The following is a 17,117-nucleotide window of genomic DNA, read 5'->3' as shown; positions in this document are numbered from 1 at the left end:
AAAAAAAAAAAAAAAAAAAAAAAGTACTGCATCAAGGGGTGCTGTGAGGTTATCATTTTCTTATAATTTATGCAAGGCACTTACCAGAGCTCTTTGTACACTCCCTTGACATCTCTCCACTGGTAGAAATCATAGACAGAAATCAGGGCAGACGCATCATACAGTACTCTCCCTAGTCAAAAAACCTTCCAGCAAAATGGCAGCTCCAAAAAGAAGACATCGGCCAGCACAGTGTCTCACGCCTGTAATCCCAGGACTTTGGGAGGCCAAGTCAAATGGATCATGAGGTCAGGAGCTCGAGACCAGCCTGGCCAACATGACGAAGCCCCATCTCTACTAAAAAATACAAAAATCAGCTAGGTGTGGTGACGCGCACCTATAATCCCAGCTACTCAGGAGGCTGAGGCAGAAGAATCGCTTGAACCTGGGAGGTGGAGGTTGCAGTGAGCTGACATCATGCCACTGCACTCCAGCCTGGGCAACAGAGTGAGACTCTATCTAAAATAAACAAAAAGAAGACATCGTGTTGATGTTTGGCACATCAGACCCAATGCACAGGGCAGAAAAGGACAAAGATCTAAAGCTTTGCATGCTGGGGTTGGAGTTTCACCCACCCACTCATTTGCTGTGTTATCTTGGGCAAATTCTTCAGCCTCTGGATCTCAACACCAACATCTGGTAAAGGGGACAAGGCATCTTCTCCACAGGGTTGCTGAGAGGGTAGAATGAGAAGCATACTAGCAGGATTGAGGGGTAATGCTTCTAGAACCGCTAAGTTGTTAATTGCAATCAAATCATTAGAGAATCAACTGAAATCTGATGTGGGCAGTTGCCATGGGTTAGTAATGAAATCCTGCTCCTCTTTTTTGGGGGGTGGTGAGGGGTCCTCTTTTTCCCAGTCAAAGCCATGCTGAAAAGCCAACTCCATAATCTTCATTGCTGCAATGATATGGTTTGGATATTTGTCACCGTCCAAATCTTATGTTGAATTGTAATCTTCAGTGCTGCAGCTGGGGCCATGGAGCTGGATCCTTCATGAATGGCTTTGGGTCATCCTCTTGGTGAGAAGTGAGATCTTTCTCTGTGTTCACACAAGATATGGTAGCAATCTGGCCATTCAAAAGTTGTGGCACTAGGCTGGAGAGAGTGGCTCATGCCTGTAATCCCAGCACTTTGGGAGGCCAAGGCAGGAGGACCACTTGAGGTCAGGAGTTTGAGACCAGCCAACATGGTAAAACCGTCTCTACTAAAAATACAAAAAATCAGCCAGGCTTGGAGGTAGGTGCCTGTAATCTCAGCTACTCGGGAGGCTGAGGCAAAAGAATCGCTTGAAGCAAGGAGGCAGAGGTTGCAGTGATCTGAGATCACACCACTGAATCCAGCCTGGGCAAGAGAGCGAGACTCTGTCTCAAAAAATAAAGAATTAATTTTTTTTTTTTTTTTTTTTTAAGATGGGGTTTCACCATGATGGCGAGGCTGGTCTTGAACTCCTGACCTCAGGTGATCCACCCACCTCGGCCCCCCAAAGTGCTAGGATTACAGGTGTGAGCCACCGCGCCTGGCCAAGAATTAAAATTTTTTAAAAAGATGAGCAAATAAGAACCAGGCAGACTGCCTATTCACAGTCACACAGCAAGAGAGCTTTGTAACTAGGAAGAGATCCTAGTCACAAGCCTTTCACTTCTGTGCCCTTAGCTCTCTGATTTAGAGGTTCGTTCGACTCTGAGCTACTAGAGAATAGCCATCCATCCACCTATCAGTCCACTCAACCATCCATTCTTCCATCCATCTACCCACCCACTCACCCATGCAACCCATCCACCCATCCACCCATCCATCTATCCATGTTGGCTTTTTTATTTATTTATTTAATGTATATCTATATGAATTAAAAATAGAGATGAGGTTTTGTTGTTGCCCAGGCTGGTCTCCAGCTGGCTCAGGTGATCTTCCTGCCTTGGCCTCCCAAAGCACTAGGGCTGAGATTACAGGTGTGAGCCATCACACCTGGCCCATGTTGGCTTTTGACAAATTTCTTGTGGAAGGCACTGTGCTGCTGCTTAGGAGCCAGGGAAGAACAAGACTGTCACAGTCCCTGACTTCTTGGAGCTTTCCATCCAGTGAGCAAGCAAGAGCTGAGCCTCAGTCATCTATTTCCCAAGGGTCTACCCCCACATCTGGCACATGGTAGGTGCCCAGTAAATGTTTGTTGAATGAATAATGGATGGCTCATCTTCCATAATGCCTACACATTTATAATTGACATACTGGGCCATTTGAAGACATTTTTGGAGCTAAAAATTCAGTATTTGTATTTGTCTTGAACCACTTTCTCTCATCATTATTCTCACCAGGAGGCTTTGTGCGGTGGTGGCAGACAGAGCCACAACACTGGGCACAGAGTCCAAAGACCTGAGTTCACATCCCAGCTCTGAGCTGCTTACTCATGAGTAGCTACTGAACAGGCATTTGAGCCTCAGTTTTTTCAACTTCAGGGAAATATTTGATTTGCCTATTTCACTCATGTGCTGTGAATATAAATGGGGAGGAGAGGAGAAACTTCCAGAAAAAATGACATGAATAAAAGGCTATTGAGATGTTACTTGAATGACTTCCTCAAATGACAAGTATGTTGAGGACACAAGGGAAAATAAAAGTGGCCAGATTTTCAGGACACTCATTCTGACCTTACGTAATTTAACTGGTTGCAATTGCCCCAGATTTGTTCCAGTCTCAGAAAAGATTAAATGTATGGATTTGTGGCATCACGTCATCCCTGCTGATGCTGGCCCATATCTTTGTCCATCTGGTAAATGCCACAACAGTACAAAAGGGTGTTTTAACCTTAATTGCTTGCAAAGTGTTTTGAAATCCTTAGATTAAAACCTTGGTGAAGTCCAAAGTATTAGCATCCTGAATGCCCAAGAAGTCACGCTGAGCTTCGTCTGGGTTCACTGGAGCAGGGAGATGCTTCAAGGTCTGTTGTGAAGTCTGCTTCAGGAACTTTGGGGTTTAAGGTCCTATTCGTGGGATGGCCAGAGACCAACCTCCAACTTCTGAGTTCCTAAGCTACCCGGGCATTCGGCCATTTCCCACGTTGCTTCTGAGATGCTTTTTAGATTTCTTATGTTCCTGGGTCACAAGGCCTGAGCTGTTCTAACTTCAGTGTCACACGTCTGCTTTCCTGGGTGATCTCAGCCTGAGTCCTAAAAAAGGGCAACTGTGTCATCGCTACCTTCTGTCACCTCTTCGTGTGAGTCCAGAGTTGATGAGTTCACCCTCATTCTATCCTATATAGGTTAGAGTTTAAATTCCATCCTATGGTGGTTACACTTAGAGCAGGTACTAGGCAGAAATTGAAAGGGGCAGGCAGAGGTTCCTGAGGCCCTACCAGTGTTTTGCTTTGCAGATCTGTTGGTTATGCCTGTGTGTTGTTTGTGAACATTCACTGATCTACACACTTATATGTGCATTTTTCTGTTGTTACACTTTACAGTGTGAAGTATTTTTAAAAATCAATCTGGATGCAAATTTACTTCTTCATTTAGAATAGATCCTGAAGTGAAGCTATAAATAGTTAAGCTATAAACTCAATCAATAACCCTTTTCCTTTCTCTACTTTTGTGATTCAAATTAATGTCACCTCAGTATTTTCTTTGCTTCCATTTCCATTTTCACACTTACAGAAAAAAGTAAAAGAAAGAAAATGCCTTGCTTAGCCATTTTAATTAAGTCTAATGAAGGGGGATTGGTTCACAATCCGAAGTCCCAGGTTACCTTCGGAGATCTGTGTGAAGCTCTGCAATGACAAAAAAAAAATTTTTTGAGACTCTCACTCTGTCGCCCAGGCTGGAGTGCAGTGGCACCATCTCAGCTCACTGTAACCTCCACCTCCCAGGTTCAATCGATTCTCCTACCTTGGCCTCCCAAGTAGCTAGGATTACAGGCGCCCACCCCCATGACCAGCTGACTTTTGTATTTTAGTAGAGACAGGTTTTCACCATGTTGGCCGGGCTGGTCTCGAACTCCTGACCTCGTGATCCGCCCACCCTGGCCTCCCAAAGGGCTGGGATTACAGGCGTGAGCCACCACACCCAATCCAAAATTTTGTTTTATTGCCAGGCATGGTGGCTCACACCTGTAATCCAAGTACTTTGGAGGCCAAGGCGGGCAGATCACCTGAGGTCAGGCATTCAAGACCAGCCTGACCAACATGGTGAAACCCTGTCTTTATAAAAAAATAAAATAATAAAAGACAAAAAAATTTTTATGCACGTGACGCTGTTCTCAGGAGTAGTCATAGCTTTCTCAAATTCCCAGGGGTCCATGGCCCAAAACAGACAAGTTGATTTTTACAACTCAAGGTTAATTTATGCACGCTCATCTTCAAATATTTCTTGATTCTGATTCTGCTAAGAGCATAAAAAATAGGCTGGGTGCGGTGGCTCACACCTATAATCCCAACACTTTGGGAGGCCGAGGCGGGTGGATCACGAGGTCAGGAGATCAAGACCAGCCGGCTAACACAGTGAAACCCTGTCTTTTAAAAATAAGTAAATAAATAGAGCATTAAAAAATTAAAAATGTTGCTTGAGTCTAAATCTAACCCAAAGCACCCACCAACTTCGTGTCACCAAATGGGCTCCATCCATCAAAATAAATTTGCCCACTGGAAAGACAAAAGCAAATGGGTTCAAGTCCGCCAAAGGTCATCGTCATCGATGATCATCATCATGTCTCCTCTTCCACCTTCCCCTTGCTGTCCACCCCCAAACAGATGGTAAGCCCTGGGGCCAGAGACCTTTGCAACCTCTGCGTGAAGTTGCAAAATGCAAAGCAGACTGAACTCGAAAGAAATTCACCACACCTATTTACGAAACCAGATTTATTAAAATTCTCTACAAGTCAGAAACGGCCATCTCACTGTTCACATATATACACATATGTACAGGAAGAACCTAGTGTTTCTAGCTTTCCCGGCAGAAGCGCCTGCCAACCCAGCGTCCTTAGCCGGATAATGTATCACAGATACAACAGTCGAGCAACCACGAGAGCGTTAGTGCGACAGAGGTCTCTGTCCTCCCTCTTCTCCAAGTCCCATGATTCTGTCAAGGTAATATTGCCAATAATCATTCACATTTCACGTGGTTTTAGACACGCAGGTTATTCAGACAGACACAGACAACAAAACAAGCCTCAAAGCCAGAACAAAACAAAACAAATCGGACATAGGTATAAAAAGTAAAATATATGTACAAAGTACACAGTACGTGAGGTATACACGGCATTCTCACAATGCATGTTAGTAGTTTGCCTAGGCGTAGCCCTTAAAGATGACTGCCTATGTTTGTGCCATTTCTCAAAATACAGTATGTTTTTGTTTACCCGTTTAACCACCTGATTTCAGCACTGTCCAAGACAGTTACTAATATTTCATCTGAACTTGCTTTTTAATGGAAGTTGCAGTTTCTCCATTAAAGCTCTGTCTTTTGGAGGGAGGGAGTTCCCATCTCTGGACGTATCTAACAGAGGCTGGATTCCCACCTACGAAAGAAGCCAAAGGGGCGATTTCTGCCTTGGGAGGTGGCAGAAAGAAGAAAGAGATTGGACCGGATGATTTTTGAAGTCCCTTCCAACTTTAGAGATTTGGGGTTTGCTGTTTCACTCCAGAAGCCGATTATACAGATATATTCATAAACCACACATTTGAAATATTAACAGCCCATCATGCAAAACTGCAGATGCACACACAATGCCAGAGGCGGACCATATCTGGGAGGGGTTAAAGTATAATTCTGGAAGTTAGTCTGAGAATCAGAAGACTATCCGAAATTCACTCTCTTCAAAGCGCAGAGATGTTTAATGTCTGCTCTTGGGAGAGGCGGGTGGGAGCCTCCTTATCTTCCTCCTCCTAGACAGAACGCTCCACCCTGAGATGGTCTTGGGGAAAAAGTAAAGGGTGGGTAAAAAAGGTAGGTACTAACATATTTGGAAGGAACTTAAAAAGCAAATAGTTTCCAAGCACTCAAATTATTTCTTAAAATCTGGAGTCTCTCTGTCTGAGCTCAAAGTTCTGAAATCGTGGGGAGATGGAATCTTTTGTGATGCTGTTCCACGTTCGGCTGGTAAGTGCTTTTCTAGCTAGAGGGGGAAAGTGTCAAGGTCAGGGAGAAGGCATTAGTGCAGATGAGGTCTTGGCAGGAAACAGAGGAGAGTCTGGGTTCATGGTTCCATCAGGCTCCTGAGCAACTTAAAACAGTCTGCTCCAAAAACGGAGCAGAGTCATTGGTAAATGTGAGTGTGAAGAAAGGGTGAGTGTTAAATCAAAAAAGGAACCTTCTCATCAGAGAAGCTGCGGTAGCATGTCTAGCTACCAGAGATGAGTTCAAAGATGGCAGACTGATCGGCCCAATGTGTCAACCTGTTAAAATACGGTTATTGCCCAAAATACGTCACTGTGCGATCTGCTTTTTCTCCCATTCGAATGCTTGAGTTTCTGACACACTGACCACCAGGCGTAAGATGTCCATACTCCTGCCATCCATAAAAGGTGTGGAACTCCCAAATCCAGCAGAGAGTTGGCGAGGGTTCCTTAAGAGAAACAACTTTGCAGGGCAGCCAATCACAGCGTACGCTGCTCAAATCAGTAAAGTCACTCTTCCCAACAGATAAGAGGTGGCGCCAGTTCAGCAGCCTTCATCCTAACGCAGTCATTATCTGGTTGATACCACGCCAAAGGGCCTGTCCATCCTTAGAAATGGAAATACCAGGTGTAAGAATTATGAGGTTTCCGAGGTTTTGGGGATTAGCAGAAGAAGGAACTAATGTCACTGTCCTCCTGGTACTCTGGAACAATCTGGTCTGAAGTTCCTATTTCTGAGTCGATGTACCCAGGTTCCAAGACGGACTCAAACCAGGGGTGCAGTAAGATCTCAGGGGCAGTCAGTCTCTCAGAGGGCTCCCGTCTCAAGAGGCTGCGAATGAGGCACCTGGCTTTGGGGGAAATGTGTTCAGGAATGCAGAACTGTCCACGCCGGATTTTGGAGAAAAGGGCACTGGGGTCCGAGTCATGGAAGGGGTATCGTCCAACCAGAAGGGTATAGAGCATCACCCCTAAGCTCCAGACATCCGCAGCCTTTCCAGAGTAGGTCCCGGTGGTGTTGAGGATCTCAGGGCTCACGTAGGCTGGGCAGCCGTGTTTGTCTGACAAAGCATCGTCCTCCCCCTTGATGATGTGTGTGTCTTCCAGACTTTCTAGTCTGAGCTGGGTTCTGCAAGAGAGAGGAACCAAGCCATTATTTCCATACCAGCTGCTATGAAAAACAAAGCCTTCCCAATAACAGCGCCCACAGGCACTAACAGCAAAGGCTCAAGGAATGCTATTTACCCCTTCGTCCAGTAAGCAGCGCCTGCAGCTGCTGAGGACTCGTGATTTCACAAACCAACACAAACTGCAATAAATGTTTGCAAAGTATCGACAGAGCGCCTGGGGTGGAGGGTATGATGCAAAGCCCCAAATAGTATTCATAATGCTAGAGCTTACAAGAGATATCCTAATAGGAGTTACACAATCTACTAAGTTCACATTGCAGAACTGGGAGCCTGTCTCAGGGGAGTGCCGCATTCTCTACAAAAGTGATCAGGGAAGAGCAGCAGATCCTGCTTCTTCAGGGAGGGCCTGAGCATCTTACGAGCCCATCTTCTCTCTTATGCTGGACTGCCAGGGCTCCCTGGACCCACACTGCCATTACAGAACACGGAGCCTAAAGTCACAGCTATCACACACACAGGTTTTCAGCACGGGTGCCCACACTGATACACACATGCAGAATGAACTTTGTCCACCTGGGCCCAGGCTGTGACAGTTATGATGGGAAAGTTGCAAGGAATGTTAATTACATTTATTGGGGTATTTAATTGCAAAGAACACTTTGCCTGGACAAAGAGCTTATGCCCACAAACAAAAGTACTAGGGATTTCAGGGAGGTGGGGCCCCTGAAATTCTTATACAGGGACATACACTCCCCTGGATAGCACATCAACATGTGGGCATATTTATTCTACAGGGGGTCTGTCTTCAGGTAACAACTAAAGTCCCAAACACCTCAGTCAAAGGCTCTCTTATGAAGCTGCAGGTGCCTCCTTATTCAGAACCAACCACCCAAGTCTCCTGGATCCCCCAAAGCCCAAAGCCAGGTGGGAAAGCTCTAATATCTGGTGACACCCTGCCTCTGCCTGCTTCTCTGAAATAGCCCTGTTTCAGTAAGTCACTTGTGAAGTTAAATGCAAACATTTGGTACTAGCTGATGGGTCAATTCCTTTTCCTCTCAAAGGTCTGGTATTTCTTTTTTCTTCCTGCCTTCCTGTTCCCTGGAGTGTAGTATACATGTGCTAACTTCAGTATGTCCTCAGCGTGACCTCCCTGTCGTTATGTAAAATACCCATTGGTTCTGTAAACGGAAAATATGACTCAACCCACACTGTCTGCCCCTGATTGGCTGCTACAGCACTAAAACCCTGCACCTGTGCTGGTTACACGAATAGCGTCAGCCTGACATTGCTTAACCCTCAGGTTGCCAAACCCCATGCCCATGACATTCGCCTGTGCAATGCAGATTTCAAAAGCTAGTAAGGAGGTGTGTAAGGCATGTTTCAGAAAATGCATCACCGTATCAAAGGAGCATGTTCCAGGAATTAGAAACTTCACTGCCAACAGTTTGCTTTTCTTTGCTAATCAGTGTGTTCCAATAATTATTGCGAGGTCAGATACCAACTCATGCTTTATGACAGCTCAACCCTGTACTGTTTCGTATGCTCTGGAGTCAAAGGTAAAAATGCACAGGTGAGATAAGCCCACTTCTTACAACAAAATAACTCACTCTCACCTCTACAACGCTACAGCCTCGCTGCTCTTAATCTTTCCACAAGGGATGTGGGCCCTGGCTCTTAAAATCAAGTGTGGTCTATCTCATGCGGCTTCCTGAATTCTCTAGTCTGAAACCTCAGCTTTGAATCTTGATGCCTCATTACCCTCTTATCAAGCTCATCTTGTTCTTTATGAGGTAAGCTATGATCTATATTTAGCAATCCATCCTAGCCAACTTCCATTTATTATTCAGTGTGGCTATTTTCTGAAGACGTATCCAAATAAGATGTCTAAAAAGTCACCAGAGAATGTGACGCAAGTACGGAGCACCCGGTCTGAGATGGGACAGGAATGCAGTGTGAAAGAAGAGGCTGGGAATTCTGCAAACATGACAGTCTCACTAGCTCTGCGAAACCTTCTAGGTACAAAGCCACACTTGGCATAAGCAAAGATCTGAACACTCCCTTTAGAAGGCAATATTGTAAAGGGCGGTTTAATATTTGTACCCCAAACAGCTGACCTTTCTGATGACAATGGGGAATGAACCTGATCCTGCGGGAGGAAAGGGGAGGGTGCCCTGTCAATACATGCCATCCCACAGAAGTGCCACAGTGCCCCCAGGCCCCGTCCAAGAGAATGCAGAATAAACCAACCTTGGCCATGACTCCTTAGGAACAGAAGCACTAAGTACTAAATCTGGGACATATGAGCCCTTGACTTTGCTTTGCACCAGCACACAGCACCTAACTACACGACCTGCTCCTTCCATTTGGTCCAAAAGGCCACAGGAGAAGCCGTGGCAGCCGCTCACCTCTCCTCCGTGGAGAAGACGAACTTCCTAAGCTTCAGGTCTCCCAGTACGATGGCTGACTGGTGGCAGTGGGCGACGGCGGAGACAATCTGCTTGAAGAGCCGAGCGGCTTCCTCTTCTCGCAGCCTCTTCCGGCTTCGCACATAGGAGTGCATGTCCCCAAAGTCCTTCTCAAAGAAGACGTAGGCCTTGGTTTCCCCAAGGATCACTTCCACAATGCCGGTAATGTTGCTGTGTGATGGCAGCTGGATGTAAGGCCTGATTTTGTCCTGGTAGTGTTTAATGGGGAACACCTGCAGAGAGAAGGGGGCCCATTTAGGGGCTAGAACAGCAAAGGCGGCTCCCATAACCCCTTACCGAGCTGAGTTGTAGTTTTCAACCTTTGGGCTTAGGATGTAAGTTCCATTCACCTACTCCCTTGCCTCTGCCACCTTACATTCTGCAGCCACAGCTGCTCCCGACGCCTTTAAAACCAGTAACCCCTGGGGCTCTAGAGATGCAAACACTGAAAGGGTTTCCCGCATTCACACAGATTATTTGAAAGAACAGTCTTCTGGCCGGGTGTAGTGGCTCACACCTGTAATCCCAGCACTTTGGGAGGCCGAGGCAGGCAAATCATGAGGTCAGGAGTTGAGATCAGCCTGGCCAACATGGTGAAACCCTGTCTCTACTACAAATACAAAAATTAGCCAGGCGTGGAGGGAGGTGACTGTAAACCCAGCTACTGGGAGGCTGAGGTAGGAGAATCACTTGAACCCAGGAGGTGGAGGTTGCAGTGAGCCGACATCACGCCACTGCACGCCAGCCTGGGGGACAGGGCGAGACTCCGTCTCAAAAAAAAAAAAAAAAAAAAGACTGTCTTATGTACATGTTCCCGTCTTCCATCAGCTCCTGATAGCTAAGCAAAGCCCCCACCCTCGGTGGCCCTGCCCTGTTTGCAGGCCACACTCCTGAGTAGCTGATAGGACACCCTGGTATGTCCAGGAACTGAAAAGCGGACCCTAGACATGCATATGCATGTGTCTCCTACAGACCCAACGTGCTCAGCACAGAAAGGGCACAGAATGTGGTGACTCTGCAGCCTCCAAGGGGAAGCAGGGGCCAGAGAACATGCAGAGTTGTCATTAATCAGAAGGAGCAGATGACTCGGAGGGGGAGGCAGGGACAATGCCGCCTTAAGCAACCTGCCTAGAGTCTGACTCAAGTGTAAGCAGCCTTGAGTTACAATTCTCACAGGAGGGGTATGGGATCCCGCGAATGGCTTTTTCATTTGTTTGTTTATCCCCCTCACACACCCGACCCCACCCCTAGAAATGAGTAGTATCTCCTCTCTTCTAGAAAGCTGGCTGGTCTCTTTAAAGGCCTTTTGTTTAGTCCAGTTACTCATATCCTAGACTCAACTGGAAACGGTGACACACGGGCTGTCACCATCTGGATTCAGCGATTATCTGCTCAGAGGAACTGGAAGGGTTGCACAATGGCCAGACTCACCCCACCTCTGAGGCAGGGCTGCTCTGGCACCAGCTAGTCAAAGCCCCTGTTGCCCCCTCCTCCCACCCCACCTCATACCACCACACACACATGCCTCTCCCAGAACAGCTCTTAACCCCGGTCATGAAGAAGAAAAGGGTTTTTTTTTTTTTTCCGCCTATTAAACTAGGCTTGATCGTGCGTTTGAAATTTCATTCGAGTTGGACAGTAGGTGGCAGCAGCGAGCCCCGGGACAGGGTCCGGGTGTTGGGAGTGTCAGGTGAGTTGCGGAAAACCCAGAAGAGGCTTAACTGGGGGTGATCCTATCTTTCGGGTAAAAAGGAGCAGCCCGAGGGTGCTCTGGGGTGACTCAAACAGGGGTGTCAGGCTCGCAGAAAGTAGACTGTGGGAACGTTCTGCGTCTACGGGCGCAGGAGAAGGACTCAGCAGGTCCTGTTTCTAGGTGCTGTGCCTCCTCCCCCTGGATGGGATCCCTATGTTCAAAGGAAAAATCACTGGCTGGAAAATAAAGTGAATCGAAGCGAGGGTTCCTGACCGGTGTGGGCTTTCCAGCAGTTCTACTCCGAACAGATTCCTCTGCCTCGGGTGGAAGACTCTGGGACTGCTCCCTTGGGAGGGCGTGTTCTAGTCGCAGCGCGGAGTCAATTCGGAATCCCCAAGGCAGGAGCTGGACACAGTCTTCCAGCCCCCTTACCACCTACAACTAAGCCCGGCAAGAGAGCTGCCAGCTGCTTCAAGCTCCTAGGAGGCACTCACTGCAGGGTGTCCTTCCAGGACATGGGGGTGGGGGCGGATTGCGGGAGGTGGAGAGTGAGGAGAATGAGAGAAGGGGAATGGCATGACCCTGGAATCCATTTCAATTCCACAACTTACATGGAACGCCACGCGCTACAATGGGGCGCTAAGGAAAGGAACAGAGAGAGAAAGCAACTGAACACTGCACTTCCTCTAGGCGCCCCCTTATACCACTCCATGGGAAACCCCCCAATCCACAAAAAGGTGAACCTGGTCAAATGGGGTCTTATCGGACCCAATCCACTGATCCGTCCTGTGTCCAACCCAAGCGTTGGCCAGACCCCAAGAACCTCTGCCGACCACCCTGTCCCAAGCCCCGGACCCCGGCCGGGTCCTAGCCCGGGAGCGCCTACCTTGCAGCGCAGCTCGCGGCCAGTGTGGATGCACAGGGCCCGGGACACATGCTCGCGTTCGACTAGGGGCAGCAGCAGGTAGTCGGCGATGCGGCTGGGCCCCGGCACGCTAGCTGAGCCGCCGCCGGCCCCCGGCGCAGCAGGCGGGGGCTGCGGGGTGCAGGGTGAGCCGGGGGGGCTGAGGTAGTCCGGGGGACTGGAGCACTCGGAGAGGCGCGGGCACTTGGCCGCTACAGCAGCCGAGTCGTCCGCGTCCAGCAGGCGTTTGGCCGGGACACCTCGAGCGGCCGGGAACAGCAGGGCCGGGCCGCGGGGCTGCGAGGCGCCGCTCATGGCAGAGCGCACCGGACCGACCCGCATCCCCTCCTGGGCCGGGGCAGCCCCGGCTTTGTAAGTCCCGGGATCCGCGCGGGAAGGCGCTGCGGGCTTGGCGCCGGCGCCGCGACTTCTTCCACCCGGGGGGATGGAGTTTGCAGACGCGGCTGGGCTTGGCCCCCAAGAGGGGCAAAGCAGGAGCCGCTCCCCGGCGCTCGCGCTGCACGCGGGGACCACGCTGGCTGTGCGTCCGGGAAGCGGAGGCCGGCTCGGGTCCCCGGACCCCCGCAGGCAAGGGCTCCGGGAGCCTCGCTGGGGGCGGCCGCCACTATTGTTGCCGAGGCTGCCGACAGACAGTCCGGGAAGCAGAGGCGGCGGCTGCGGCGGCCAGCGATCCCGGGGTCCCGAGCCGCGAGGACAGGACTCAGCGGGCTCGGCGGAGCCACGAAGCAAATGCACTTCCCAAAGCGATGAGTCTCGAGCACCAGCCGGGGAACTTTTTCGCGGCGCTCGGGATCCTGCGCGCTCCTGGGCTCCGGGCGTGTGTGAGAGCGAGCGAGACGCGCTCAGAGAGAGTGACTGCGAGTGAGTGTGTGCGCTGCACCGATCCCGACCAGTGCACTCCTCCTTCTCCTTTTCCTCCACCTCCTCCGCCTCCCGGTGACTCACGCTGTATACACACACACTCACAGGCCGGGCTGTGTAAACAGTTGGGAAGCCGGGTTGTGCAATGAGGTGGCTGCGACGACTCCGGCCCCGCCGCCCGGCGAGCAGTCTCCGGAGCGGAGGGAGGAGACTGGGGGGAGGGGAGGGGGAGCGGGAGTTGGGGGGATGGGGGTGGCCCGAGGGCTGGGGATGCTTAGAGCAGCGCGCGCTCGGGCGCAGGTGGTGCGCCCCGGGCCGGCCTGGGCGCGCGCACACGCCCCCCGGGCTGGGCTGGGCTAGACTGGGCAGGAGGCGGTGCGCGCCCTCCGGCCGGCCCCCGGCTCAGTGCGAGAAGCCGAAGGAGGGGGCGGAGGAAAAGTTCCCGTGACGTCAGGGTCCCGGGAAGTGGGCGGGGGGGCGGGGCCGCGGAGGGAGAAGCGACCGCTGATTGGTGCGCGCGCCTCATTCACAGCAAGCACAATGGGCTGCGGGCGCGAGGCGAGAGCGCGCACCACGGTCCTCAGCACCCGCTGCTCGCTGCAGCGCCGCGGCGACCCTGTTGGCCCCGGGATCCCCCCACCGCCCAGCGCCTGGGGAGCCCCAGTTGGAGCCGTGGGCGCAGCCGAGGCCCGGCTGCAGCCGGAGGAAGTGGGGGATAGGGAGGTGATGAATTCCAGAATCAATCATTCACCCCCACGCGGTAGTTCCGGGGAAGACCTGTGCGTGGTAGTGGATGTGGCTTTTTTTCCCCCTTTTCCTGCTCCCTCCCAGCTCTAATCCCCAGCGTCTGTTCGCTTCCACAAATAGAACCTTCTGTTGGATGAAAGAAAAGCAAACACTGGGCCTTCTGCGCTGCCTCCACCTCCACGCCCCCCCCAATCCCCCGCGCCTGCCGCCCGCCCGGATTGCACGGAAATAGCTTCTCCTGGCTCCCGGGCCGCCCCTTCGCGGTGACTCGCAGAAAGAGCTTCCTGAGCCAGGGCCGGTGGGAAACAAAGGATGTGGGGAGCAGGCGGAAGGGGCCCACGTGGCTGCCACCGGATTCCTGCTCCCTCTCCAGCCTCCACACGCGCTGCTGGGTCTAGGTCCTGAGTGCCAGCCCGGGTAGGTGGGTAGGCTTATAGAAGTCCTTCTGGCCACTGCCAGGGATACCGCCTGCAGCCGGGCAGCCCCGCCAGGTGGTGTGCGTGCATTCATGCTGCGTGATTTGGGTGAGCATGAAAGTTGTGCATGAAACAACTTGGAATCTGTCGTTTTTCTTTCTTTAGAGAACCAGGTCAGTCCGGAGTCCCTGGACACCCAACAATATAACTTATCAGAGAGCTCTTCCTCGCACTTCTGCTAAATACTTAATTTTCTAAAACCAGATCGAGCCCCAAGAATAAATCAATTTCCTGATTAATTCTCCATTCATTCAACAAATACTAATTAAGCATCTACTAAAAGCTAAACACTGGGAATCAGAAGATGAAAATTAAAATAATAGGGCTGGGTGTGGTGGCTCACGCCTGTAATCCAAGCACTTTGGATCTCCCGCCAAGGCGGGCGGATCACCTGAGGTCGGGAGTTCAAGACCAGCCTGACCAACATGGTGAAACCCCGTCTTTAAAAAAAAAAAAAAGAAAGAAAGAAAATTAAAATAATAATAGCCAATATGAATCAAGGCCTACAATGTGTGGGGACACTATTCTTAGCACTTTACATATATTACCTCAGTTTTCCAACCACACCATGGGGTTATTTTTGCCCTATTTCACAGGGAAGAAACTGAAGGCTTAGGAAGATGAAGTCACTCTAGACAAGGTGACTCCTGTCTGTAATCCCAGCACTTCGGGAGGCGGATGTGGGTGGATCACCTGAGGTCAGGAGTTTGAGACCAGCCTGGCCAACATGGTGAAACCCTGTCTCTACTAAAAGTATAAAAATTAGCTGGGTGTGGTGGGGCACACCTGTAATCCCAGCTTCTGGGGAGGCTGAGGTGGGAGTCACTTGAAGCCAGGAGGCGCAGGTTGCAGTGAACCAAGATAATGCCAATGCAGTCCAGCCTTCAGGACAGAGCAATACTCAGTCACCAAAAAAAAAAAAAAAAGGAAAGATGAAGTTGCTTGCTGCAGTTAAATAGCTCATAAGGGATGGTGCAGCCAAGCTCCTAAACACTTATGGCGACTGGAAGGAGAGATTACAATTTGTAGGGGAAAACAGGAGTTAGGGAGGACTCCCTTTGGAAGGCATTTGACCTGGGAGAGGTGCAGGACTGTGAGGGAGATGCTCAAGGGAGACTGAGTGGTGGGAGGCCAGGCTAGCCAGGCAAGGGTGTGAGGAAGGGCAGGGCTGGCAGGCTAGGGGAACTGCAAGGGCGGTGGGAGCTGAGCCTGTAGAGATCGCCTGAACAATGTTGGGAAGGGCTTGAACGCCATGTTGCACTTGGTCCTGTGGCCAGAAGAGAGCCTGCCTAAGGGTGGGTGGGTTGGTTGGTTGGTTGGTTGGGTTTCAGAGTCTCCCTCTGTTGCCTAGGCTGGAGTGCAGTGGACTGATCTCGGCTCACTGCAACCTCTGCCTCCCAGGTTCAAGTGATTCTCCTGCCTCAGCCTCCCAAGTAGCTGGGATTACAGGCACCCGGCACCCCGCGCCTGGCTAACCATGTTGGACAGCTTGGTCTCGAACTCCTAACTTTAAGTGAAATACCAACCTCGGCCTCCCAAAGTGCTAGGATTACAGGCTTGAGCCACCACGCCCGATCCCACTTAAGGTTTCTTTGTCTTCTAAGATAATTCCGTGCCAGAATTTAAGATCCACTGAGCTGCCAGTACTTGAATGGCAACGTCAGCATGGCCCTGGAGCATCTTCCTCCTAGACGTGTGCCTCCTTCTCTGTCTCTTCTGAGAGAAAGGCCTGCCACCATCCACCCAGCCCCACCCACCCAGGGGCCAGAATCATAGGCACTGATCGCAGGTTCCCCTTCAATCTGGCTTTTTCCTCTCTCCCATAGTCCACCCTAGACCTACGAGGTCTCAGTGCTGCGCCCTACCCAGCGCTGTTCAGCTCCCTGGGGCTGGCCCTTGCTAGATCTGCTTCTCAGGCTCTCTTGCCCATTGGCCTCCAGCACAGTTTTCCCAGTAGGAGGCCCTGGAGGGAGATTGGAAGGCGGGAGGAAGGAGAGAATGCCCCACTACTCTTTACTTGGAGCAGCTGGCCACACCTCCTCTGGGGCTCGGGGAGGCAGCCCCTCTATGTGGCCGCCAGATCCCGCAGCCCAACTGAAAAAGGCATCTCCCTGGCTGCTGCGAGTGCTTATCAGGAGCTGCTTTGGAAATGGCCTTGACTGAGAAGAGCCACCTTGCTGGAGTTCACACTCCCTTCCCAAGGGGTCCACATCTAGTGACCGCTGATCATGGGAGAATAAAGGTCCCCTTGTCCCAACTTGGGCTACCTCTCAAAGGCATCCCAGCTTCAGAGCTCCCAGTCTGGGTCAACGGAGGCCTTCCTAAAACTGCATCACAGGCCAGCGTTTTCCTCTGCCCAATCCTGTTCCTTCCTCCCCTTCTTCCCATGGTATCCCCTAATAAACCTCCCGCAGGCTGGCCTGCATCTCAGAGTCAGCTTCCTAGGGAGCTCAACCCGTGGCACCCCCTCTTCATGGTCCAAGCTCACTCCAGGGACTCTGGCTTCTGGGAGCAGGTGAAACCACTTTTGTCCCTCCAGCCATGGGGTGGCAGCGGCTTCCAGATGCTGCTAACCTCTGGGTGGCCCCCAGCACCATGTTTTGTTCCGTTTTGTTTCTGCCCTTTCTATACCTTTGTAACTAGTTCTCCACAGAAATTCTTTTTTCTTTTTTTTTTTT

General features: G+C 50.9%; 1 protein-coding gene across 2 annotated transcripts; it reads right to left on the bottom strand.

Moving 5' to 3' along the window:
* Positions 1-4,870: 4,870 nt before the first annotated feature.
* On the bottom strand, positions 4,871-13,255 carry TRIB1 (tribbles pseudokinase 1). Of its 2 annotated transcripts, none has more exons than XM_017530773.1 (3): positions 12,317-13,255; positions 9,678-9,970; positions 4,871-7,271 (listed from the first exon to the last, which is right to left on the bottom strand). In XM_017530773.1, exons 1-3 carry the CDS (start codon positions 12,674-12,676, stop codon positions 6,806-6,808), a joined length of 1,119 nt encoding a protein of 372 aa, XP_017386262.1. In that variant the 5' UTR covers positions 12,677-13,255; the 3' UTR covers positions 4,871-6,805. The 2 variants fall into 2 exon arrangements, with proteins under 2 accessions (XP_017386262.1, XP_037595273.1); XM_037739345.1 differs by lacking the exon at positions 12,317-13,255 and adding an exon at positions 11,257-12,161.
* Between the last annotated feature and the right edge of the window lie 3,862 nt (positions 13,256-17,117).

This window comes from Cebus imitator, unplaced genomic scaffold, assembly GCF_001604975.1.
Source record: "Cebus imitator isolate Cc_AM_T3 unplaced genomic scaffold, Cebus_imitator-1.0 Scaffold68, whole genome shotgun sequence".
Taxonomy (NCBI): domain Eukaryota; kingdom Metazoa; phylum Chordata; class Mammalia; order Primates; family Cebidae; genus Cebus; species Cebus imitator.
The sequence above is the reverse complement of the archived record's forward strand: the minus strand, read 5'-3'. Positions and strand labels throughout refer to the sequence as shown.

Bases quoted from the DNA above. Each gene is read 5' to 3' on its own strand.
- TRIB1 (XM_017530773.1), bottom strand. From the start codon at position 12,676: ATGCGGGTCGGTCCGGTGCGCTCTGCCATGAGCGGCGCCTCGCAGCCC. The intron at 9,971-12,316 runs GTAGGCGCTCCC...TTCTCTCTGCAG, and splicing joins GCCGCGAGCTGCGCTGCAAG to GTGTTCCCCATTAAACACTA. The intron at 7,272-9,677 runs GTGAGCGGCTGC...TCTCTCTTGCAG, and splicing joins GTCTTCTCCACGGAGGAGAG to AACCCAGCTCAGACTAGAAA.